Source organism: Astatotilapia calliptera, chromosome 13 (assembly GCF_964374335.1).
Source record: "Astatotilapia calliptera chromosome 13, fAstCal68.1, whole genome shotgun sequence".
Lineage (NCBI taxonomy): Eukaryota > Metazoa > Chordata > Actinopteri > Cichliformes > Cichlidae > Astatotilapia > Astatotilapia calliptera.
Window position 1 is genome coordinate 24,350,591 of NC_137434.1, and position 27,021 is coordinate 24,377,611.

The 27,021-nt window shown below is 38.2% G+C and overlaps 2 protein-coding genes and 2 non-coding genes across 4 annotated transcripts in view; 3 read left to right on the forward strand and 1 right to left on the reverse strand.

Moving 5' to 3' along the window:
* Positions 1–362: 362 nt before the first annotated feature.
* Positions 363–6,432, forward strand: LOC113035072 (myelin and lymphocyte protein-like). The gene is made up of 4 exons (XM_026190343.2): positions 363–612; positions 3,732–3,899; positions 3,994–4,116; positions 5,565–6,432. The coding sequence occupies exons 1-4, from the start codon at positions 520–522 to the stop codon at positions 5,637–5,639; spliced, it is 459 nt and encodes a 152-aa protein (XP_026046128.1). The 5' UTR covers positions 363–519; the 3' UTR covers positions 5,640–6,432.
* A 1,193-nt stretch (positions 6,433–7,625) lies between these two features.
* trnai-uau (transfer RNA isoleucine (anticodon UAU)) lies at positions 7,626–7,719 on the forward strand. The gene is made up of 2 exons: positions 7,626–7,663; positions 7,684–7,719. It is a non-coding gene; the product is annotated as a tRNA-Ile (tRNA).
* A 346-nt stretch (positions 7,720–8,065) lies between these two features.
* trnai-uau (transfer RNA isoleucine (anticodon UAU)) lies at positions 8,066–8,159 on the forward strand. Its single transcript has 2 exons — positions 8,066–8,103; positions 8,124–8,159. It is a non-coding gene; the product is annotated as a tRNA-Ile (tRNA).
* An 867-nt stretch (positions 8,160–9,026) lies between these two features.
* The window catches only part of mrps5 (mitochondrial ribosomal protein S5), a 33,209-nt gene continuing 15,214 nt past the window's right edge, over positions 9,027–27,021 (reverse strand). Inside the window, exons 7-12 of the mRNA XM_026190268.2 lie at positions 15,235–15,325; positions 14,554–14,600; positions 12,849–12,906; positions 10,944–11,006; positions 10,621–10,757; positions 9,027–9,621 (exon numbers count right to left, since the gene is read on the reverse strand). Coding sequence (XP_026046053.1) covers positions 9,397–9,621; positions 10,621–10,757; positions 10,944–11,006; positions 12,849–12,906; positions 14,554–14,600; positions 15,235–15,325 — 621 coding nt within the window. The 3' untranslated portion in view covers positions 9,027–9,396. The remainder of the gene's footprint in view (positions 9,622–10,620; positions 10,758–10,943; positions 11,007–12,848; positions 12,907–14,553; positions 14,601–15,234; positions 15,326–27,021) is intronic.

Sequence of the window (27,021 nt, forward strand, 5' to 3'; positions counted from 1 at the left end):
GCAGCTCAAAACGAAGCCTTGTGTCTGTGAGATCAAAGTAGACTGTCTTAACCCACAATCATTAGAATCTATATTTTGAAAAGAAACCTGTTAAAGTCTCTGTGTGCAATACAAATAGAGGCTTGAGGCATTTTTCTAACACAAAGAAAGGGTTTATAGGTTAGTGGGAACTGAAAAGTCAGTGAAGTGTGTCTTTACTCAATAGCAACAGCAAAGATATTAAATCAGTAGACTCAACTTAGCCTGCGGCCACAAGATCTCTCATCAAGTTTTTTGAAAGCCCCGTCACAAGTCACCAGTTCACATTAAATTCCAGGCAGCGTTCAGTGCTGTAAGGTGAAGGGTGTGTCTGGTTTGCTGTTGTGGGAAGGGATCTCTCCCCCACAATAGCAGAACGGGTTTGACTGCTCACCTGACTTTCTTAAAAGGGTCATTTACACCTGCTGCCGCACCGTTAGTCCAGAGGAAAGAGCAAGGTGCTCACTGTTAAATCAGCACTGGGAGAAGGAAGAGGCAGAGATGGCTGCAACAACTGCTCAGCCCATGGGGAGCCTGCCCAGTGGACTGGGAATATGCACCACTGCACCGGATATATTTTACATACCTGAACTGGTAAGTGGGCAATGACAGACAACAATGACTATGATCTTCAGGTCATTAAGTATTCTCTTCAGGATGCAGTTACAATTTTATAGTTCTCATTTTAAAGTATTTTAAATACGACAAATATTTCATTAAGGTGTGCCATGGCAACAAGTTCATATATATATATATGAGTTAAATAAGCCTTCGGCTCATATAAATACTTCATATGATGCCTAAAATTGATGCCTAAACTATTTTTACAGGATAAACGACAATTGGTAACAGTGCTATGTATTGGGTGTGAGTTTAAGGATGAACAAAACTCAAACTTCTTTTCACCAAAATAAATTACCTGCTGGTATTTCTGATAATTTAGTGGTCCTATATCTCAGTGGGCCTATATCTCCATATAGTAGCCACACTGTTTTAGGATAAAAATGCACAATTTGGAGATAGAGAGTCAGTGGAGATAATTCTTCATGTGGGAGGAGCATCATCTCTCTTCACATCTCACATTTCACTTATATTGTGTCTTTGTTAATAAGAAAGAATGCAGCCTACTCTTCTTCACCCTGACTGATTACAAAGGACACTCGTATAACAACTAAAAAACAAAACTGCACGGATAAAGATCTTTCATTCTCACAACCAATACCCTCGCTAAAGTTTTAGTTTGTTTATTTTGGCTCCGCTCAGCCAGTCATGCTGTTATATTGTATGAGTTAAAAACATGAACATTTTCATATCTTGAAGACTGATGAGTTTCGAACACAAAATGCGAATGCAGTAAGAAGCCCTTTATGAACTGTTTCAGTTCACCAATGACTAAACTGAACTGGAAACACTTGCTGTATAAACAAGTTATTTTACCTGTTCCAAAGTGTACAGTTCATTTAACAATTAATGAACTAATCAGCCAATTGTGTGGCCGGAATATAATGGATTTAAGCACATAGATATGGTCAAGATGACCCACTGAAATTTGAATTGAGTGTCAATATGGGGACAGGTGATTTAAGTGACTTTGAGTGCGGTATGATTGTTGGTACCAGATGGGCTCCTATGGGTATTTCATAAATTGCTAATCTGCTGCTATTTTCCCACAAAACAATGTCTAGGGTTTATAGAGAATGGCCAGAAAAACATAAATGCCAGAGAACTCTTTCATGCTGAAGCAACAGTAAGTCAAATAGCCGTTTTTTTCCCAGCCATCTCTAAATGCCTATCCTCGAAGTAAAGTATGGGTGACAAGCAGCAGAGTACCATACTTGGTGGGAACCCAGGCTAGGATCACCAAATTTGGACAATAGAAGACGGCAAAAGTGCTGTGTGTCCCGAGGAGCCTTGAATTTACTGTAAGCTTTGAATCTGGCCTAAACATGGCTACATTCTGCATTGTTTTAACAGTTTAGGTTCCTGTTGGTGTAAAAGTCTGGATGATAGTTTCTTAGCACATGTAGTACCAATTCTGAATTGTTAAAATACCACATCCTACCTGAATTTTGTTGCTAACCATGTCCATACATTTATGGATACCTCTGTTTACTGTGAACAGAGAGACTACACTCCCCATTTGCCTCCCATTTTAAGCTGTCAGTGAAATGTCCTTGTGTTTTATATTCGATGAGTCAGATAAATATTTTTGATATTTATATTCATGCACTGTTGCCTGTTCTTATTTCCTGGTTATGATATTAGAATTTAAAAGACAGCTCTTGACTTATGAAGGAACTTTAATTAAGTTTAGACTAAAGGTAAATAAAAACAATCATATTTGAACGTTATGCTTAGCTAATGATGGCAAGCTTGACTGATAAGGTGAACGCAATGTATAGAAACAGTAGAGACAGAGATTAGTGTTTGAATGGGCTGTTGAAAATCAACATTACCATCAATGTTTATTAAGTGTGGTAAAATAAACCCTTAAGTGTGTATTTCAGATATTTTTTTCCACTAGTCTTAGATGAGCCCAAAATTGAAACATTGACCCTTGTATGAAAAAACTTTTCTTTTGAGGTGTTTTGTCTGAATAGAGGAACAAACATTTTCCCAGTAAGGCGTGAACTCCTAACCTTAGCAATGCTCTAAAGTACACTAAAGTTGAAGCTAATTTTGTGATTGCTTTATTTATGATGTTGTAATATCAGAAAGCTTCCACCATCTGCTGGCTAAGTCTGTTTTAGATTTCAATTTTAGATTTCCCCTGGATTTCAGTTGTGGACATCATTGTTCTGCGATGTCCCAGTTGTGGCTTTTGTTTTTTTTTGTTTTAATGAACACGTGGAATGTTCATTTAAGATTTCAGATTGCAATCTGAAATAACTGCAAGTTATGAGTTAGCTTGATTATAAATTCCACATCAGTCAAGCTCCAGTGTCACAATTGGTCAGCGTGTGGTACTTATAAGCCAGTACACTGCAGAGCAATGCCAACATTGTGAGTTAATAAATGACATCACTGAAGCTATTGAGCACTGTGGCCCTTCTTCATACTCAGATAATTTACAGAAATCCTTAAATGATGGATGTAATTTCTCTTTCTATGGCAAGTTTGGCTTAAAGGAACAATCCATATTGCACAGTAAGCACAGGATAAAGCTCTTTTAGAGTAACAATGTTATATTTTAAATCCCACACGACTACCTGTTTTAAAGTCTTTAATTACTGGTTGCTTTTTATGCAAGAGTAACTTATTTTAAGCATGTCGTGTGTTTTGCATTATGCACTTAGATCATATTTATGGTTATTTTTAGTTTAAAATAAAATTGAAATGGCTTTTACAGAGCCTCCTTATAATTTACCATGCAATGTTTAATAAATGTGCAAACTTAGTTGTTTTTAATTCAATTCAAGTTAATGTTATGTTAGTGTTGTTGTTTTGGTGTTTTTTTGTTACATATTTTATCTTTTTTAGAAAGCTCACATTTTGCTACCATTGCTACTGTTTCTAGTCTTCTTGCTTACCTAAGCCCAGCTGAGCTAAGCTTAGGTAAACTAAGGTTAAATGTGCTGGCTGTAGATTCTTATTCACTGAATATGTCCAACTCTTCACCAGAAAAAGAATATGATGGATTCCCATTAGTTCTCATAAATGTTATAATTCAATGTGCCATCTCCATTCACGCTCTCTCTTCTTCATCTCTGCAGGTATTTGGTGGTTTGGTTTGGATTCTTGTTGCATCGACACACGTGACCCCACCGAACCCTCTGGGGTGGGTGATGTTCGTCTCTGTTTTCTGCTTCGTCATGACCTTCCTCTGGATGATCATCTTCGCTGCCGGAGGTCATAAAAACAGTTCTCACTGGGCTGCTGCTGTAAGAGAGACGCAAGAGTCAGACAGGGAATAAAATTTAGAAAAATTAATGGGTTATGACCTTGTTGTAAAAATGTTTGTCTCTGTTTCTGAAGGATTTTGCTTACCATGGCCTGGCAGCCCTCTTTTTTTTAAGTGCAGGGGTGGATTTGGCTATCGTTACCCTCGAGAAGAAAGACGGTGACCTTAAAATCTACCGGACTTACATTTCTGCTGTGGTAAGTACAATAAGAGCGGTCCAAAATATTTGTTCAAATTTATTTTTATTTAATATATTTTATTAATCCACTTATTTAAAACTATTTTGACTTCTTTTGAATACTCATGAAATATACCTATACAATTCCTCCAGCATGGCACATCAATACATGCGATAGTCAGAGGTTTACTGTTTTCCAGCAAAGTCTGGGAGACAGTCAAAGAGCATGGAGGAAATTCCAGGAGACAGACAATTATCCTGGAAGAGCTGGACAGGGCCGTAGAAGGCCCCCAAACCATCACCAGGACTGGCATTTGTGCTCCTTTGTGCAAGGAGGAACGAGCACTACCAGAGCCCTAAAAAACAACCTCCAGCATGTCACTGGTGTGCATATCTTGTACCAAATAATCAGAAACAGACTTTACAACAGCTGCCTCAGATCTGAGTGTCCTCTAGTTGGCTCTGCGATCACTGCCTAGCACTGTGCAGCCCGAGTGGCAATTGCCATAGAATATCAGAATTGGCAGGTCCGCCACTGGTCTGGTCCACTGGTGCACTGTGCTTGTCACAGATGAAAAAAGGCTGATCTTGAGCACATGCGTCTGCACGTAGGGCCCACACAAAATACTGAGTTCCATTTTGAGTTGCTGCAAAGAAATTTCAGAAAAATGGACCTGGCTGCTGCATTATTTTTGAATTCAGCCATCTTTAGGTTGAAAATTATGTGGCATCCTTTCATTTCTAACACATAACCTAGGTCATATCAAAACAGATATCCAGAATGGTTTTTTTTCCATTGAAATCTGATTTGTTTTAAAAGTGTTCCTTTAATTTTTTTGGACAGTATGTTAATGTTGAGATAAAGTGATCAGAGATTTCACAATAAACTATAAACCAGGGGTGGGAAACTCCAGGCCTCGAGGGCGGGTGTGCTGCAGGTTTTAGATATCACCCTGGGTCAACACACATTACCAGGCCTCTGAAGAACTTCAAGACATGTTGAAGAGGTCATTTAGCCATTTGAATCAGCTGTGTTGGATCAAGGACACATCTAAAACCTGCAGGACACCGGCCCTCGAGGCCTTGCTATAAACAGTATATCATCTAAAGAACCAAACCACAGCAGGTAGAAGTAGATTTTCAACATGTTTTTTTTAATTCAACCTGACCCAAAACCAGTGAGTCTGCTCAATTCAAACAGGACATGCAGAACAACATTAATCAGTGACCTAGTTGGTTGGGTGGAGCCAAGGGTACTTATGAACACACATTGATTATTAGCTTAAAGAGGTGGAAACCTCATGTGAATTTCCTTTCACTTATTATGCTAAGCTAAGCTAACTGGCGTTTATACCTAGAATTCCATGTAATTCTTGGCAATAAACCAAATATGGATTTCCCAGAATTGGATTAAAAAGAAAACTTGGCTTTAAGTATGTTCTTTGGTTGTGTTTGTTTGTGTTTCAGGTGTTCGCCTTCGTGGCCACACTCCTGTACTTCATCCATGCCATTCTCTCAGCCATCCGATGGAAATATTTCTGAAGAGTGAATAGCAGACCTGCAAGAAAGTAATACACTCCATCTGCTGTGCACATCTATGTCCCTGACTGTCTATGTGTGTCTTTGTCTGTTGGATAATGCATTTAAGTCACATTAGATTGGTCAGAATTGGTCTTCACTGTATGTGAGAGCATGACTTTCTTGCTTTGCAACATTATCAAAATACCAAATACTCTAACATACAAAAACTCACACAGCACATACCTGAGGTCACAGTGAAAAACTGCATCCCATCCTTTTTTTGGCATAACAGAGTATATTGTGAAATTGGTTACGACTTTGTAAAGGAGAACTATAGATTTTAAAGCAGAGAAAAGACGTAAACAAATCAAAACTTATATTCTATAAACTATAAAATTCAAAGAGTAAATGATCAACTAGACAAAAGTCATATTCTTTTAACCTCAAACCTCAGAATAATGTTGTCGAGCCAGCGATTACATCTTCACAAAAAGAATGGGTCATTTTTTTCAACAGTTTAGAGAATATGGTGTCAATACTGTTATTGTAGAATAAAATTCATCACAAACATACAAAGCTGGTAGCATTAAATACATTAAATGCATACTTATATTTTATGTTTCTCCCTTTGTATTATCTGTGTTGAAATATTAATAATATAACTGGACTTATTAAAGAAATCAAATACATGCATGTCATTAAAAAAATTAAAAAGCAAAGAGTAAAAGACAAAATAAGAGGAACAGAGTTAATGTTGCTGGATTAAATTTTTATAGTTTTGTATTCTGAAGATTATTAAAATAAGGAAAATGAACTACACTCGTCTGTATTCTTTCATTATGTGCTCCATTTTCTCTATAAAACATCAAAAGAATCTTTGAGTTACTTGTGAGAGGCATTTGCACTCATTGGAGTTTGGTTTAACTGCTGTTATCCTTATTCTTCTTCAGAGCTGATGTTCAGTACCAACATCAAACATAATTTGATGTTTTGAATACCAGCTTTCCTTTTATTGCAAAACCATGCACATTAAAATTAAAAGAAGAATAAGAGATTTCACGGTGTTTAAAATACTCTAGTCATGGGGGGTCAAAAGAAATGAAATATCAAATGACTACTTGTCTTCACATAAAACAACAACAGAGTTATATAAAAGTTTAAATTTGCATTTAGGCATCATGAATGTATCGTCATTGACTCCGGAGGTAAGGATGTCTTGACTTGATGAGCATGAGTTGCACACAAGCGCCAATGGTGCAATTAGTCAGCACGCAGTACTTATAAGACAGTAGATTGTAGAGCAAGGCCGAGGATGAGAATTCAAACCTCAACTGCGGCACCCCACCTGCTCTCATGAGGGTTGCTTTCTCTGAGACTGTTTTCGGTCCAGGTATTGGATAAGAACGACCTTTTCTACATTACCAATATAAACCCTCTGGATGTGTGCACCCCCACCCCCGGTGTTGGAATCAGGCAACGTGTTGTATTTCTAAGACAGTACACTGCAGATCAATGTTGAGGTTGTGAGTTTAAGCCTCATCTGGAGCAGATGTCCTCAGTTCATCTTGAAACACCAGGGCAGAGACCTGTCAAGGCTGAGTTATATAAAAGATTCCACTTGCACTTAGGCATCACCACTGTTAAAGAAGGAATACTGAGACGGCACTGCTTTCATTTTTTGCAATCTTGGTTGTAAAAAAACATATATGACAAGGGAGGGCAAATTGCATTGACTTTTCCAATGTTTATTTATTTTTTATTTTTTGGTTTAGGGTTTAAAAAGTGAAGCCAGTGACATTATCAGTGTAAAAGATGGACCCTGTGGTTTTTGCTGTTGTCATCTTGGTTGCAAGAAAAAAAAAAAAAACTAAACAAAAACACCTGATCTTACAAAGATGGGCGCATGCATGGGCATTTTTGTTGTTGTTGTTGGCAACTGTCTCTAATAGCCAGTGTTGAATCCTCTGGTAAGAATGTCTTGACATAACTAGCACACCAAGCACACAAGCTCCAGTGGCGCAATCGGTCAGCGCGCGGTACTTATAAGACAGTGCACTGTAGAGCGATGCCGAGGTTGTGAGTTCAAACCTCACCTGGAGCAAATGTGTTCTTTGGTAGTTCCTCTGATAGAAATCTGAGCTCTTTTTAGGTCCAGGTATCGATAAGAACAGGCATCACTAGTGTTAAAGAAAGACTCGATGAGAGCTTCGCTTTGAACTGTCGTCATCTTGGTTGCATACCTCCCCCACCCCCTCACCCCCCCAAACAAAACAAAATAACCCCTAAAACTGATGTAAAAAAGGTCGCTGCTTATGTATTGGCTTTATCAACCTGGAAGCTACATTCAGTAACGTCTGAGGTTTTGGGTCAAAAAAGTGAAGCCAGCAGTGACTTGAGTTGTAAGAAGACGTCAGAATCTAGACTTGACTAATGCCTCAAGCACACAAGCTCCAGTGGCGCAATCGGTCAGCGCGCGGTACTTATAAGACAGTACTTTGTAGAGCAATGCCGAGGTTGTGAGTTCAAGCCTCACCTGGAGCATCTTGACTTCATGGTCTTTGAATTGCTGAGGCACAGACCTTTTTAGTGGAAATGTCATCTGAATTTCAGGAGTGGGACCACTCCTCCTTGACACCCCCTTTTCAAATACCTGCTGTTCCCCCCCCCATTTTCCCCTCTCTTACTTTCCTTCATTCATTTCTCGTTAGTACATGGGGATCTGTTGGGCCCAGGAGCCGTCACCAGTCTCCTTCGAGGCCTTCCCCAAACCGCAGCACCAGTTCACACTTCCTCATTCCCCATTGTTACCGAGGATGTTGTCCTAGCTAGTGAAATGTTCAGCTTTATAAAAGATTAAACTTGCATTTAGGAATCAACTGTGTAAAAATCTGACTACCGAGACAATGGCAGCCAGCAGTAGGCGACTCCTCTGTTTGCAAAATGAGTCAGGATTTCTGGAATTACTTTGTTCAATCTAACCCTAGTTTAAACTTTGCAGCTCAGTTTATATCACCTGGTTATCACTACCTATATCTGTAGTTCTAAGAATATGACCATTTTAACTTTGCAAATCATTGACTCCATTTAAAGAAAAAGAAAGACAGGTATGCTTTAGGGAGTGGCTTTGTTATACATGACAAGTTGCTACTATGACTACAAGGTGGCACTTAGATTGTAGGTTTCGTGGTGAACATGCGGTTATCATTATTTTTTATCATTAATATATATTACTGTGCACTGTTGCCCAACGGACATCAAAAGTGACAAAAATATAACCTTTGTTCAACACTTTTCAATTTCTTTGCTCCATAGTTGCAGTAAAACATAAGAGGTATCCATCAGCCTCAGCTAATCAGGAATTTCATGCATTACTAAATATATCCAAAGCAAAAAGGACAAAACTCCCAATGACTTTAATAGATTTAAAATTTATTATTAGCACATGTTTTGCAACAGTTCAAAATTAATTCTCAAGAGTCAGAATGTAAAATATTTCTTCTGCTGTAACATTGACTGCATCAGTATCATAGGTTTGATATGGACAATGAAGTTGGTGTTATACTGAAAAGCACTGAACTTTAGTCCTCAGTTGAGGAGTCTTACAAACAGAGTCCATCACATTTTGAGACGTTAACAAAAACCAAAATTCTAGCAAACAAGTTCCACACATACTGTTACTAGAAAAAAAACAAGTCAGATAATCCATTTGACACTATTGGTTTCCTTCAGTCCACTCAAGTCTCCTTTGGTCTTATCCAAGCATCAGCCTTCCCACGCATTACCAGATGGTGCGTTTGACACCTGCCCAGATCGAGCGTTTCAACCCCTGTGCAGCTCGTACGTCATCCCAGTGCAGCCGGGTGTTGGGAATCTCATCCTCTGACTCTGGGTTGGGTCGTGCGCCGTCTTTGGGACTCGCCACCACCATGGGCAGAAGGCCACGCTGCGACTGAAACTCTACAACATGGAGCTGCTTCTTGTCAGCCAGAGTCTGGTGGGTTTCCTACGGAGAAACAGAAGAGGTAGACATTTTTATATGGAAACTGCTACTGGGGCTATGAACTTAGCAGCTTCTATAATATAAACTTTTTCCATAAACTTTTAGTTTTTGGAACTACAAAGTTAGTGACTTGGGAAATAAAATCCAAATGAGTATTTTCAGCAATATTTAGACAATTTTTTAAACATTATTTTCATAAAGTTTTAAAGCATCACATTTTTATAGTTAAAAAGTTGCTTGAAATCTAAATATATTTTGACCGAAGACCAGTGAAGTGGAGATAGCAAAAGAAAGAGAAGTTAGGTTCAGACTGTGAAGAGCAAAATAATGATACCTACAGCTGCACTGAGAGAGCTCGGGTGAAACAGCCATTTAGAAAATGTGCTGGATTTATAACAGAAAACATAACAAGAAAACTATTGGAAAAATAAATGCAATAACTGCTTCATCTCAAATGTCTTGTTTTCATCACCACTAAAGCCCCAAATTATAACTGAAACTAAAATAAGATTAGTTGGCCAGAATTATTAAGAAGCCAGATATTTCCCCTCAGGGATAAACTGAGAAAAAGCTACAGGTGGAGGTAATGTTGCAGTAACATTACTCAGGTGGACACAAATACAACCCCTGTCTAAACAGGCATCCATTTGCTGGGAGGTTAGCTGTACTTACAAGGTGATAATATGTCACTATTGTGTTTTCAGCATTCAGAAGGCCACCTGATATGGTGCAAATGACATCAGCAGTGAGTGTCCAGTTCCATCAGAGACCTTTACTGCAAGCCTGCTGCATCCACTGCTCTCTTTCCCCATGTTTGCTCTCTCTTTCTCTTTATTGTTACAGTGGAGTAACAAATGGCAAAAATGATCTTTATAAAATTAAGAAAGCTAATAAGAATCTGAGCTCTTATGCTTTCATGAAAGTTTATGTTCCTGCTAAAACCTGTATGCTTTTCCAAAACCATAAAACCAATTTGTGAAAACGCCCCCAAACATTTCTTACCTGACTGGCTAATCCGGTGAAGAGAGCCCGGGTGATGTTCAGGAGATTGACTGATCCCTCTACTTTGCAATACATGTCTTTTATACCGATCAGCTTGCAAAGAGTGATGACCGCCCTGTGGCAGTGCAGACCGTAACCTGCAGACACAGACATTTTCAGGACACCACGGATATCTTAACTGCTGCTGAATGTGCAAACAGGTATCTTTCTGCTGAAAGGTCAACTGTACTTGCAACTAAGGCTGGTGGAAAATGTAAAGTTTTTTCTTTTAGACTTTAGAAAATCGTGCAATAAAAGAGGACATTTTGGAAACTGAAATATACCTTTGCTTTGTTTTTTCATGCAGAGCGTCGTCCTCTTAAACTTGGAATCAATGTCATGGTAAACTATTGGAAGAGAAGAACAACAGCTTAATTATACTAACTGGCTGCAGAGCAGAGAGAAAACAAGCTGCTGTACTGAGACATAATAATCAGACCAAAATGATGCCAGAAAATTGAATTTTTTTTTTTACAAGCTTTGTGCCATTTCTGAATGAAAGCACCTGTGTTTTGTTATGCATCTTTTCCCCTGCTCTCCCTCAGGTCTCCTGTTTCTCTACCTGCCCACCAGATGTCCTTCCACATGCCAGTATTGCCTGCTCACTGCAGCAGCTGTGGCTAATTAGTTATTCAGTGACACACAGTCCTTGAGAGGGAACTGTGTGCTGCTGAATGAAGCCGATATTATAGCTTCAGGTTAAAATCTTGTTCTTGCGCTAAAGCGCTTTTACACACTTCACAGGACATTGTAGATGAGGAGAATAATCAGATCACATGTAGAGAGAGCTAATTTGTAGCAGCTGAAAGAGGTCCTGCTGTTTTCTGTCAAAGTGACAAAGTCAGAGCAGAAAGAAATCTTGCTAACTCCCACATCGGAAACACTTTTCTATACTTAAGTAACTGAAACACTGAAATAAAAGTCTACCCTAGTTCAAACCAGTTAAAATGAGTGTGGGAATTGACTGTAATATCATCCCAGGATGTTTTGGTCTCTTACAACAAAGGTGAAAATGTACCTAAATCAAACACAACCAAACTCGCTACTGGCTTTAAAGTAATTCAAATTCAAACAGTAGCCACTGTAAAATCAGTGCAGCTCACTGAGTATCAGACAAACAGATTGGCTAAAACCTTGCAGCAAATAAAACTTGAGCGATGGAGCAACAAAGGCGACAGAAAGTTAAATTTATCCAGGCATAATTGGAGCTTTGATACAATTATAACATTCAAAACAAGAAAGTAAACAAATGAGTCACACTGTCAGGTTGCAGATGGACACATAGGGAGAGCTGGCATGTGGCAGCATCATCTTTCCATGAGCCTAAAAACATTTTCTCAGTTTCCAATTCAAGCTGGTTGAAATACAGAACCAACGATATACACACACACACACAAAGACACTGACACACATGCAGTTCTTCTGGTTTTAGACCAGAGCTGGAAGCTAACTTTCTCCTCCGGTGGGCCAGTGGAGGCCGATGACTCATGCTCATTAATCTCTCAGGCTCTGCTCTCCAAAGAAGGCCAAAGAAGCCAAATTAAGTCTTACAATTAGAACGGAGAAGCAGTGCATTTTAACTCCCAAACCTTTCTTTACAAATGAATATTATAGATCATATCCTTTGTATGAGTACCAGCAGGTAATGGGAGGGTACAGTGTTGAATCAGAGGAGTACATGGAGATAAAGGCGTTGAATGAAAGTGATGCAGAGAAGAGTGGGAGAAGAGGGAGATGTAATTCTAAATTTCCTGGTACTCATGTCTTCTTCAGTTAAACCCTTCACCCATGCTCCTCTAATACTTACATAAGAACTTACACTAAATTAAACTTCTTCACACCATCATGCTTGTCTTTGCATACTGCATACGTGGCATTAAGAAGTAAAAGCAATTTTCAGGAAATGAGTTTCCTCGTTAACATGCAAATTAATTTATGCAGCAATCTCCCCCAACTAAGGCTATAATCAGATAGCCTTTTCAAAGTAGAATGAAGCATGAAATTTTGATTGTTCTGTATCGTGTTCATCAGATTCTGTTTACAGAGACAAAGGCTGGCAGGCATGTAATACTAAGTTAACATAAGCATATAATAACAGATGGAAATTTAAAATGTGAATAAACAGACCGCAGTTTTATGGAGGAAGAGAGGAAGAACAAAAGGACAAACGAAGATTCAAAGTCACTTACTGGTGTGGTCATTGTATCGTTCTATATAGTACAAGTAGTGGATGGCTCTGTTCTTGGCCTGCAAATAAGAGTTACATGACAAAAGACACACAGATTGAAATCCAGCAGTTACATTAATATAGGAAAATATATTAATACTATTAGCAGAAAAAGGCCGTGTAGTAAAGTCCTTATTATAAACATAATGAAACGCATCAAAGGAAGTCTTGAGTCTTGTCTCTTTAGATGCCATTTAGCTCACCTAATCATCTAATGTATAACCATAATAAAGTGAGTTTAAATGTGCTATTTAAACAAGCTTGATTTGATTTGAAAACCTGTTTATGTTGCAGGTTTCAACAGCACTTACCCAGAAAACACTGTTGAAATATAACAATATTGAAATATAATGTTATTTCCCTAGTCAAAAGTTAAAAACTTGCATGGTAGATGATTAGATAGATAGATAGGGTGATCGTGGCTCAAGAGTTGGCAGTTCGTCATGTAATCGGAAGGTTGCCGGTCCGAGCCCCAGCTCAGACAGTCTCGGTCGTTGTGTCCTTGGGCAAGACACTTCACCTACTGGTGATGGCCAGAGGGGCCGATGGCAGCCTCGCCTCTGCCAGTCTGCCACAGGGCAGCTGTGGCTACAACTGTAGCTGCCTCCACTAGTGTGTGAGAGTGAATGAATAGTGGAATTGTAAAGCGCTTTGAGGGTCTCGAAAAGCGCTATATAAATGCAATCCATTATTATTATAGATATTATTCCTGGGAAGCGTAGTGGTCTGGTCAGGCAGTCTGTTACAACGTGAGAACTATGATCATATCAATAAAGAAAGGAAATGCACATTTTTGTTTTGTTGTTTATTTTTGTTTTTTTTAAATATAACAACATTTTATTGAGACTAGTTTACTATATGGTTGTAATCAGATCTGATATCCCTGTGTTGGTCTTGTTTCTACATCATCATAACAATCTTGGTTCCAGTATCAACCTTGCAGTGTACCTATCATGTTGCCTGAGCCTTCAGTTAAGTTTGGCCAAGTTAGCTAATGCTACAACAAAAAGCTATCACCAGCCTAACTTGATAATATATTTGTTATCTTGCAGACATTCATGAAGAAAATAACTGAATAATTGAATAAAGACATTTTTTCCCCATTTTCCTCCACTTTATAAAACTAGAATATTACAACACTATTGGTCAGCTCCAGTGTTGATGCTGGACCAACATCATTATGATGATGCAGGAATGACACCAGCACGGGGATATCACATAGCTACGTGCACAGGTCCTCTTCACACACACAGACTGGATGCTCACTTTAAAATGATAACATCAGATTTCTGCATATGCTGATGTGGATTCTGTCACACTGAGTGTTTGCCACTTGTCTGGACTGACACAATCATCACCCCCTGATGTCACTTGTATATGCTTATTCAGCGGCTTCAGAATGCGAGGTCAATCATAAATTTGAATCTTTTCATGTGTCGCTTATCCTTTTCAAAACCTTCTGGTACAAAGTCTATGATAGACGTCCAGCAGATGACGCGATAACATCTCCAAAATCTTTCGTTTAGGAGATATTTTTTAGCCAAGACCAGTCGAAAACCTCAGTTGACAGTTATTTAACAAAACACTTGCAGGATATGTGACCTTAAGCTGTCCCAAACCTATAAACGGCATCTGAAGCTACACTGATATATGGTTTGTGGTCTTACCTTCCTTAGAGCCGTGTTCCTGTCTGCTGCTTTCCCCAAAGCAAAGCCTGGAAGGAGGAAAGAACATTGGTCTTAAAACACCTCTGAGTGCAGAGTGTTGAGTAGTCACTGATGCTTGTGAAGCTCAGTGTAACAGAAAATGTAAAATTCATCATAGTATGATTCATTAAAAATTAAACAAGATTCTCTTGAAGAAATCACAGCTTGTGATGCTTTTCCCGTGTTATTAAACTAATGACTGAGTCTTTATGCTAATGAGCAATAACATGATGAAGTTTTCGAAAAGCAGCAGTGACACACTCTATAATAAGAGGTTAAATGCAGGCGAGCTTCAGGAAAGTATGCAGAGTTTCGTCAGCAGTTTTTCCTTTTTTTTTGCTGCTGCTTGAGGATGAAAAGTGTCAAACCCATTTCCTGCACTTCCCCATATCGGCAGAGGCTGAGGCATTTTAGAAAAGCTCAATTAAAATAACTGTCAAAATCTATTTTGGCTCTGTGTCATGTCTACAGAATTCAAAACATGTTAAATTATGTTTCTTATCTCTCTTCCTCACACTATAATACCTTGCATTTTCAATAAACGTGATTATCAGGGACAAAACGTTTAATAGATTGGATTTATCATCATAAGTTGCTTCCAGAGTTTATTCATTCATGTATTTATTTTTTAGAGATTCAAACCTGCGGCTCCGTTGCCATTTCCCACTGCGACCAAGCAGCTGATGGACCTCTTTCTGCCTTCTTTGGCTGTCATGTTGAACACACTCTTCACCTACAAAACAACAATCATAAACAAACACTATCTTGAGCTCTAGTGTAGCTATTATATCATACACACTGCGAATATAAACATAAATAAAAATGCGAGATTTTTCTGCAGACGTGCTGCAGTCAGTGTGGTTCTGCTGGCTGTGAGCTCCAGCATGCTGTGTAGCCTTCTGTAGCCCATTATGAAACAGCTGGAATGAGGATAAGCAACTCTATAACTGAAGTCCTCTGCTGGCAAACAACCCTGCAGTCTGGAAGAGAATTTCTACCTCAAGTGAAGCAGTTCTAGTACCTTAGGTGGGACAGAGGGAGCTGAGAGGCAAAGCAAATCTCATAATTTATGAGCCCATCTACCATCCCATCGTTACCTGTGAGGTCTGGGCAGTGAAAAAGGAATGAGATCACAGAAAGTCATAATTAGTTTTCCTCACATGGGCTATGGAGTGATGAGTGAGAGCAGTAATGCTGCTCCTTTGCATTAAAAGAAGTCAGCTGAATACATTTGCGCATCTAACCTCCCTAGAGAGGCTTTTTATACTGGAGGGACTGTATATCCGTTCTAGCCTGGTGCAAGTGGCCAAGGATCAGTCCAGCTGGCTATTTTGCTTAGTGTGCTGCAGCTGCAGCCACATTCTGGATAAGCAGCAGCAGATAATAATGACATAATGATATGTTTCAACTGTTATTGCTCATTATAAACTCTTGCAATTACATACTGAGATTAATTTATATACTGAGATCAAATATCAGGACAACAAATCAGCCAACTACTGTCATCTGTTTTTATGGCACAGATTAACTTCCAAAGCTCAAAAGATGAATGAAAACAAGCATTTGTTGTATAACTTCGGCGTAGTATCATTTGATTTTATGCATTTTGGCTTTTATGCTCAAGTCAATAACAGACAAGTTAATGAACCGACAAAAACAAATGCGTGGAGTAAAACATCTGCAGCTATAGCACCACAACAAAGCTATTAGTTGTGCATTTGTGGTCAATCCAGACCCGCATGCCTTCCCAGATTTAAGTGACTTTCATTGATCTGTTATGTAAAAAAAGCGGCAGTCATCTATCTATCTCAGAAGCACACACATATCCTATCCACACAGGCTGATCAACTCTAGGCAATATGATTTTGAAACACCAGGGGGCAGCATAGATCCACTTCAGAGGTTTGAAAGAAGAGCGGGAGGAAAAGAGGTGACGGATGAGGGGTAGAAGGCAAGGGACAGAAAGAGAACAACAACAAATGAAACTAGAATCAGATCCAGCGTGTAAGGCTGCAGTTTAGACTAGATATAAATGTAGTGACAACTCTCAAATTCAAAGAATCTAATATGTGGGGACCGAGGATTAGTGTCACCAATTCAATATCTCATCAAATGTGCGATCACGTCACAGCTTCCTATTCTGTGTCAGTTATGATGCTGAATTATGGCCTGACGAGAGCTCTTGTGGAACATTATGACGACACAGTGAAGTTGACCTTTTTCATACAAAATGTCATCACTTCATTACTTGATATTATTAGACATTGGTGTGAAATCTTGTAATAAGTGAATGTATTCGCATTATAGTCAAAAACATGCTCTGTAAGATCACACTGAACTTGACCTTTGACCACCAAAGTTTAACCGATTCTTCCTCAAGACTAAGTGACCATTTAAAAATCAAAGAACAAGAAAAAATGATGATTAGATGGTGAAAGATCTATTTGTTGTGAATGTTCTAAAATCTGACTCAAAAAATCCTGATGAAATGCCTGAATGTGTGGAAATGAAACATCCATTTGTGTGTGTGACATCTGAAAACGGATGTGTCTGCATCTTTGTCTTAATAAGAGATGTGCAAAGTACCAACACTCAAAGAAGCCTCAAGAAGAACTACAATAAATGCACACGGAATAAATTCAGCTCAAAACCAAGAGGCACAGTGAAAAGTGATACAGAATAACCAGCGATCCCGACTAGTTCATTAAGCAAATTTAATTAAGATAATTATAGTGCTAATTAGAAAATATTTTTGGTCTAATTAGAAAATATTTTTTGTCATAGCACCTTTCACAGTATGTTTCATTAATAAAATGTTCATTTAGGATTACTCTAAATTAAAAGCTCATTTTACCACTGAACTCCACAACAAGCTGCAAAAATAGAACAACAGGTACTTTAGAGTCTAGTTTAAGACCTGGTTCCTGGAACTCTCATTTAAGCCATTTTTGGATTCAAAAGGAGGAAAATATCTGACTTATTACTAGCTAAATGCTGTACTGTGTTCACCAGCTTGTCTCTGAATATGTCCATCAAATGCTTATGGAAAGCTTTATGACTGAAAAAAGGGTCTGCTGCAGCAAAAAAAGATGCTAACATACTGAAGAGCTGCAATTTGGCACTACTGCCAAATCCACTTTCATATTGAAATCACTCAATAATTCACTGTTCATATGAAAAAACAATGACTCCTGTGGCTTTAAGCATATAATAGCTATGATGTGATTTCCAATAACAGGTATTGAGTTGGAGGGGTTTAAATATTGACTATAAGACAATTCTCATACAGACACACACAGGTCACACAACTGCTTACACACAAGGTCTATATGAAAAATATGTGTATCTATGTACAGTATTTTGACAGTTCAATACTGGTTTAAGCATTGGCGGCACTTTGTGTTACTTTGCTGCTTATGTATGGCAGTGGTTTGTGGTGTTCATGTTGCACTTGTGTTAGTATCTGTCTTATTGATGTGGAAACACTGTGGTTATTTCTTCAACTCCACAGTTGGATATTGCTTTAAAAGTATTCCCTCAACGATACACACAAATACAGAAATATTACTGAGGTGGAAAGATAAGTGAAGAAGCGATTGTACATTCAGCAATAAAACACCCATCAAATATTTATTTATTCTCTAGTAAAGGCAGAAAATCAAATATTAAAGCTTCCTTTGCTCATTTTGTGCGAGTGTGAATGAGAGGGGAACAATAATAGTACAAAAAATGTAAAACTAAGAACGTGAATGGACAAAATTCATTCAGCTGATTTTAAACAGACAAGAAAAATGTTCAATAAAAGAGCCAACAATTAAGCACTGATGCATTTACAGTATTTCCCACCACAGCCTGAGTGTAGTATAGTAAAGTTTTCTTTTCAGGTTGGAGCCAGAACCAGAACTTCAAACCTTGTGGCTCAGAGTTAGGGCTCAGAGTTAGCATAAGAATTTGGGCGTGACTGAAGTGCATTTTAAGCTTAATTCAGGTGGTTTAACTGTTATTACTGCAGTTTCAGAGACACAAAATTAAACTTGCAAATGTAATTGGAAAAAAAATCCTTTGGAGCCAATGATTGCCTGAAGTCTAGAATCCATGGACATCACTAAATGCTGCGTTTCCTCCCTGCAAAGTCTCCTACTACAGCTGCCTTCATTTAATGCATGCTTGAAAGTCATTGAGGAATATCTCATTTCTTTGCCTTGAGCTTTTGGGTTGCTTTTGCTGTGTACTTTGGGTCATTATTATGCTTATGCTATCATCAATACACATGAATGCCCAGGTTCCACTTGCAGCCATGCATGCCTATGCAACAACACTGCCTACACCACATTTGACAATGATGTGGTATTCTTCAGCTCATAAGCCCATCATTCTAGTGCAAATTAATCTTGTTTTCATATGTCTTCATATGTCACAAGACTTTGTTCACCAAGAACTACAAGTTCTTTCAGCTGTTTTCTGGCAAATTGAATCCTCTTGTTATTGACTTTAAACAACTCTGGGAAATGATTCATGTCATCATGCACTTTTAGTTTTATAGCACTTGTAAGGTGTTTTGGTGTTGCTGATCTGAATAACTGAATAACTACCTAAGTTCAACACATGGAATCAACTCCAGCTCTTTCATCTGCCAGATTATGAGGGAACCAACCTCATGTGGTCAAAATACTGGTCAACTCTTCACTGACTTTCATGCCTCTCAAAAAGGTGGACTATGTACCCTGTATAAATACTTATAGACTTGGCTGTACATGATTATCATTGTGCTAGGTAAAGATCAAGGTATGATACTACATATATACATGATAATACATATTATGTATTAGAATTTCACATAAAGATAACCACAGACAACATAAAGAAACACAAAGTGAAAAAAAAAAACGCAAAATGAAAACAAGCCATAATAATTATGAGCTAAAAACTGAATAAAAAACAAGCCAATCGAGTGTGAAATTGTCTGAGTATGTAAATGTATTCCATACTCCAGTGATAAGTGGCAACAAAAAAAAAACAGTTGTTACAATACGAGTGAATGCAACTCAATCCCAAGTGAAGGACCTGCCTGGCCTGCCTCATCAATGGGCTTCTCTCTGCCTCCCCTCATGCTCCACCTCTCTTTCTCTGAGTCTCTCCATCTCTCTCTACACCAGCAAACTGAAAGAGTGAATTTAGCTAAAGGGCATATCATGACTGGTGGGAAAAATGTATTTATGAGTCAAGCTAACGCTTTGAAATGGAAGTCTATAGGAGCCACTACATAGCACCAACTTGTTTCTGACAGAATGCATTCAAAACACCTTCAGCTGTGACTGTGAAAGGGAGGTAAAACATCACAGAAATGAAGGACATTGATCCCTGGAAATATGAATAGTACTTCCTGCCTGCTTGTATGCATTTCCTTATGTTGTTCCTATGAGCTGCGAATTAGTTTTGCACTAGCGCCCTTTCATTGGACTAACCCCACACCACCTCCAAAAAACAGTTCACCTTGAGGCTTTTATCCCTGTCAGAGAGCGCAAGTGATAAAATAGTGCTGAATTCCAGCAGAGGGAACTTCAAAGTCAAGATGTGCCTTGAGCGTCGCTCGTTACGTAACATACACTTCAGTAAAGGGTTTATAATATGACTGCAGGGCCACAGAACAAGGATTGGGGTCAGAGCAGAAGCAAACACCAAAACAATGAAAAGACAACCCCAAGGACACATGCAAACACATGGATGCACAAAAACAGTGACTTAACGACACCTCCACATGCCTCACATATTTTTTGCCCTGCACTAGCCTTTACAAACCAAAGGTGCACACACATAATGCTCCAAAAAGTACATGCCGTAATAAATGCATGGACATTTTTTCTGCACAATGTGGCAGCAGGTCTTAAAGGGAGGCAGCAACATATCCTCCCTTACTGTCAAGTTTAAGTGTGTAACGAAACTTGCTCTTTATGCCAGGTGCGGACCAGATGGCACATGAAGCGTTTCTGTAAATCAAAATCCAACAAGTTATTAACTCTCAAGTTTCAGCGTGACTTATGGCTGTTCGCAGCCAGTTTCAATTAGAAGTGTGTCTAAAAGCCTCCAGTGATGTTGAGTTCTGGGCTTTACATTTGTCATTTGAGGTGAAGATGCAGTAGTTTTGAGGAGTGTTCACAGCAGAGCAGATGGGCTGAGTTTTTCTCTGCCGGATGAGCAACAGCATGGCAGTGGGAGGATGCTTCTAACTCGCTCTCACTTCTGTTTAATCTCTTATTTTCTCAATCTGTTGCTGCACGTTTTCCTGTCTCCATCAGTCTATATGCTGCAGTACAAGGGACGAGTTTTAACCACATGAAACCAGAAGGTACTGCATGACTACAAATGCCTTCTCTGACTTGCTCTTGCATAGAAACACCATTTTTTTTCTCGAGTATCTTGAGTAAAGATATCAACAAGTGAATAGTTAACAGCTTTTATTTGCTCAGGCATAGCTACAATTGCCATAATTAGTCATACTGGTGCATAATTTAAACTCTGCTAGATTTCTTTGTGTAATTGTGACATGTGATGTGTTGAGAGCCAGATGGCCATATCTGAAGCAAAACGCTAGATTCACAGGCCTGTTTTTTTCTAACAGTGGTGCGAAAGGTAATCAGCTCTTTTACATAATGAAATAACTAATCGTGAAAAGAGAGTGCAGTCATACACTATGGTAGATGGCTATTTGAATATTATAGTACAAGTGTCAAGTTCTTCTTTGGCCCCTCTCCACTAAGTTTAATTAAAAAAAAAAAATCTTTCAGATATTTGTGACTGAGAAGGAGAAAAGGAAAGAGTTAAAATCCCTTTCTGGACTAATGTGTGTTCAAATGAGATGACAAACTGCTGTCTAAAGACTTAGCAAGAAAACAACATTTATAACAGTGTAGGGAACTGTGCGTTAGTCATGCAAATGACTCAGACATGCATGTTTGTGCTTGTGAGACTGAAGGGACGAAAATAGGACTTAATTCACATTCAACTGTAAAAGTATTTTTTGGAAATTAAATTGATCATATAGGGCGAGTGAAAAATTTGCTTTCCTATTCATTTCCTTAATGTAGAACATTTTCATTTGTACTATGTATTACTCTACAACTTGGCATCATGGTTGATTCAGATACAAGCCACCATCATGAGATTAAAATGCACTTGGAGATATATTAATTGATCCAGTAACTGAAGGCAATATTTTAAATTAGATTTGATAAAAAATGTGTTCCCCAAGGATTCTTCAACATCCAACTTTTGGATGAGGTTTAATAAACTATGTGTTGCTGGGTCAACTTCAGTGAATACCGTGTTCCCAATTAAAAGAATCTAACTCCTCTAAATTAACTTTTAAAATAACTCGGTGATGTATGACTGCAAGCTTTTACTTTCAAATGTAATAATACCCGAAGAAATGCAAAATTATCTCATCTTCTTTATTGTCATTTCTGTGAAAATATTAAACTGTAAATGAAAATAACAGTGCTGAACTTTCACCAGCACAAATCTAATAAATACTAGAACTGCCAAAAGGTTCATTTTGACTAATTTACATTTTAAAAATCACTCAATTTACATGAAACTCCATCATCTAACATTTCACCACTTTTTCTAAAAATGAGTTTATTTATAATGTAGTTAATCTTGGAGCACATGGGATAAAAAGGAACTGCCAACAGAGTTATATTAACCCCAACAGAAATCAATGGGAAATGCTGCGCTCAACAATGTGGCATGCTCAGTTGGCTAGCAACATGTATTGTTTACAGAGATTCATACATGAAGGCTGCTATATAATAACCTAGAGGTAGCTAGATGTCACCAATGCTTTGGCTAATTATGACTCTGGATGTGACTAATAGAAAATATATAGTGGAGTGCAGTTAAAATAAAAAATGAAGAATTATTGCACGACTGACTGAATCTCTCTGGGTATTCTGGCTTCTTCCCACAGTCCAAAGACTTACACCTAGTGGGGTTTGGTTACTGGTGATTCTAAACTGGCTGTAGGTGTGAAATTGAGCATGAATGGTTGTCTGTCTATCTGTGTTGACCCTGTGACAGGCTGGCACTCTGTCCAGGGTGTACCCCACCTCCACCCACCCTATGGTAGCAGGGACAGTCAACCACAATTCTTAATTGGATAAGTGGAAGAAAATGGGTAGAAAGATGAATGGGTCGGGTAGGTGAGGGAGTGTGTGACTGGAAACATATAAAGAAGCAAGCAGGTTGCTGGCTATGTAGAGAAGCCAAACAGAGCACAGCGCAGAGAGTGGAGAACTAATCTGAGCAAATAAAGAGTGAAATGTGGTGCAGAGCAGCCAAATTGGATTGGTTTTGGAGTTGAACGTCAATGCTGAGGAAGGCTGCACACTAGGATGGGTGGTGTTGTAGATTGAACAAGGCTCTCGGATAACATAATAAACACTCACTGATCGACTTTTACAGCAATTAATTTATTTAAATGCATTTCTTATTTTATTGTGGCCAACTGTGTGGTGTATAGTAAGTTACAGGCAATGACCTGCTTCACTTTCAACAGTATACTCTCACTGGTAATTTGCCTAAAGGTTTTATCATGGATCCTTCTCTGTTTGCATCACCAGTAGTTATTATAACAGTAATTCCTTGGAGTTGCTAAATATCATTCACTTTCTATGGACTCTCTAGTTATTGTTGTTTGTTGTTCCTTTGTGGATTCTTAAACATATTTCAACTTTATGATCTGTAATGAAATAATATGAAATCACACAAACTCTTTGTAAATCTAATAAAACCCCCAAAAGTTCTTGTTTGAAGTACTTATTTCGTAAAGTCATAGTTACAGCTAGAAGACTGGTGCTGTTGCAGTGATTCTGGGGGTTTAGAACGTTGGTAGTTGTAGTGTTAAGAAACAAATAAACCTGCATTAGTAGCTTTTGACTTCTTTATTGTGAATTTCACTTTTGATATTAGTATGAATACATGCCTTGACAGTTCAGTGTAGCAAACAGCTCTAATCCAATTCAAAGTTCCTACAAAGTTCATCCAGCCTACTCTTAGTTTACTTTCAACAAAACTTTCAAGGTTGTTGACTTCAGGGAGTATAAAGCAAAAAAGAAACCCTCTTCTGACACTGACAACACTCAATCTCCGTTAATGAAATCACTGAGTCTTGTCCAAGTGTGTGCTGTACTTGGAGAGAGGCCATGAACATCACTTTTGTCTGCGTCGCTCTGACTCTTCTCCATTTTTTTCAGTTACCTCAGCTCTCCGTCATCTCTAGCTCTATTCTTCATCACACTGAGTGTGCCAGAGCCGTGTGCTTTAACTTAATGGGAATTTTTGAAGCTGTAGTTTTTAGTGTAATTGTACTGGATTAGATGATTTAGATGCATTTTGGTGCACATTTTTCATTTGACGATTCTCTGTATAGCATGTCCTCACATACGAGCACAAATTATTTCTTGACTGCTTGGGGAGGCGGATGAGTATGAAGCGGGGGGGCAGCAGTGATCATTTTATCTTCATTTTTTGGAATTTTTGTAAGCCAGCCTTATTAATAAAAATTAAATTAAATTAACTGCCCAGTCTTAACATGAAAGTGGCTTTTTCAGAGCTTTTCATAAGAGCTGCAGGCTAAAATAAGGCAGGGTGGATAGACTGAACAATAGTAGTACAGTTTTCAGCAGGAAGACCAAAATAGTGTACTAAAAAGAGCCTATGAGCTGAGGGCAGCTGTACAGTCAGGGGATAATTCAGCACTGGTTTGTCACTACTTTTAGTCAACATAGGACAAAGCAACCTTTGCTTTGCAACCAAAAGACGTATTTTGAACAGTTTTTGCCTAAAAGTCTGTATGGAGCCACAAAAGATATTTGGACCTTAAAGTGAAGGCAATAAAGCCTAGTCTCCTTTCCATATTACTAACAAGCACAAATAAAATCCTTTACAACATGTAAACATTCTACAGCAGTATTATTTGATATTTAACTGATATTTATCTAATATTTAACTTTCTAGTTTCCCTATATTAATACCACATTTTTGTTGGGTTTATTATGTTACAGTAGGGCTGCTCGATTATGGCAAAAATGATAATCACGATTATTTTCACTGAAATTGAGATCACGATTATTTGACGATATTTATTTAACCCTTTAAGATCTACCATAGAACCAAGTCCGCCAGAGCTTATATTATTTTTTTTTTTACATGCTGTAGTGCCATTTGTGGGAGCATTTCAAGTTGCTATACATCAATACAACTGTTATAGCCTATATTTTAAAAATGTGTATGTATTAAGTCCATAGTAACTACATTAATTGCAAAAAAGTGCAATAAACTACAAAAAAATTGAAAATCGTTTTTGTTTTGTTTACATATATTTCTACTTGGAGAAATTTAAGAGGTTTATCCCTCAAAACTTTAAATACAAAAAACTTGCAAAAAATAGTTTCCCACCACAGGAAATTTATTTTGAGTGTCTTCATAGTTTTATTTTTGGAGATACATAAATTTTTATATACACTGCAGGAAAAACAAAAAAAACAATCCTATGATGCAAATTTGCAAAGAATGTGCATGTGCATCAAAATAAACTATTTCCAGCAGTGCAATTCGAGTTCTAAGGCCTACAAGTAGAGCTGGGCGATATGAGATTTTTTCATATCACGATATGTTTTTTTCATTTCAGGCGATAACGATATCTATCACGATATAAGCCAAATAACTATATTTGTAAGATTTAAATGTGCCGTTGCTCACAAGTAAAATGTGAGCAGCTTGTTTTTATTTAAATATTTATTTCCCATAATAAGTTCAACAGGGTAGATGTACTTAAGGAACATGAGACTTTTTCAGATAAATAAAGGCAAATATTGCAAACTACACAAAAGGCAGCCGCTAAAGCGTTTAAGTTTCAAAATAGAACAAACGAAACAGACTAAATTGTCAATTCCACTTAGAAACAAAATATAAATTCTAAAAATAAATCTTAGTTTGTTTTACAGAAGAACAGACAAAACTGACTAACTTTTGTCAATATCAAATAAACTGAGAACTAAAAGGAAATTCTCAATCTCTCCTTGTTGTATAGCTTAGCTTTTCAAACAGTTTTAACAGTTACTTTAGTCTGACAAAAGCCGAATGACAAATTAGCGCTTCCAGTCAGAGACTGAGGCTACGTCCACACGTACACGGGTATTTTTGAAAACGGAGATTTTCCGTTTTCGTTTTAAAAATAATCCCGTCCACACATAAAGGCAGAAATGAAGGAAAACGCTGCTATGAACATGCCAAAGCAGCAGGTGGCGCTAGATTTCTAACCGTGCAGAAATGTTGGCCAATCAGAAGTCTAGAAGCCTCGGTGGGAAAAAGTAAACAAAGCTGGGGCATAGAAGCAGAACAGACAGTAACTGTGTGTATATGTAAGCATTTAAACACTGCAGAGAGTAGAATTAACAGTAACAGTATTGTAGAAATTCATTTCACCGAAACAATAACGTGGCGCACAGTGTGACGCATGCACCAGTTCATTGTATTTCCAGACTTGCTTTCGGCACAATTTACAGTGCGCGCTGCTCTGTTTTTTGTCAGACTTGAAATAGCCGAAATACCTTCACACTACGGAACTTCTATGGCTCTTCCGTTCGACAATCTCTCCGGCGTTGGAACCATCATCTGTTTTCTCTTCGGTCACGCTCGGTTGATTTTTCTAGTCGGCACACTCATTTCCTCCATTACCCGCTGGCTCCATTACCCGCTGGCTGCTTCCCAAACAAACACACGTGCGGCTTGGCACTTGTGCTGTACGTAACAAGTCACGCGACGTGACGCTGCGGCTGTGATTGGTTCGGCTCTGCGCTAGTTAATTTGGATTGGCTGACCTTTTTTTTTTTTTTTTTAAAGAGGACAAGAGCGGCGAGGTCTATCGCGATAGCTTAATTTCTCTATCGAGTAAAAGTTCTATCGCGATACATATCGTTATCGTTCTATCGCCCAGCTCTACCTACAAGTAAAAAACTACATTTTCCGCGAAAATGACGTCACTTGCGATAGTTCCCGTTGATGTCTTTTTCAATGTGGGAAGTGTTATGAACAGCTGATCGGATCGGCAAAGCCTGTTTCTGGAATATTATGTTTTTGTTCCTGCAAGCGCTTTTTATGCAATTTTTGCAAAGCTATATGTGGAAGGAAACCGTGACCTAGGACAAGCTGATGGCATAAGATGTAAGTACAACTCCTCTGGTTTCATATGGAGAAAAATTTATTGTGCTAGCTTAGCGGTTCAGGTTCTACAGGGATTTAAAAATAGTTACACAAAACGAGCATGCTGCTCTGACCGGCTTTAAAGGGTTAACAATAACAATGTATTGAATAATGACTTTAAAAAATAATATAAAATAGTGTGCAAATACTGATAACAGTGCAAATGTT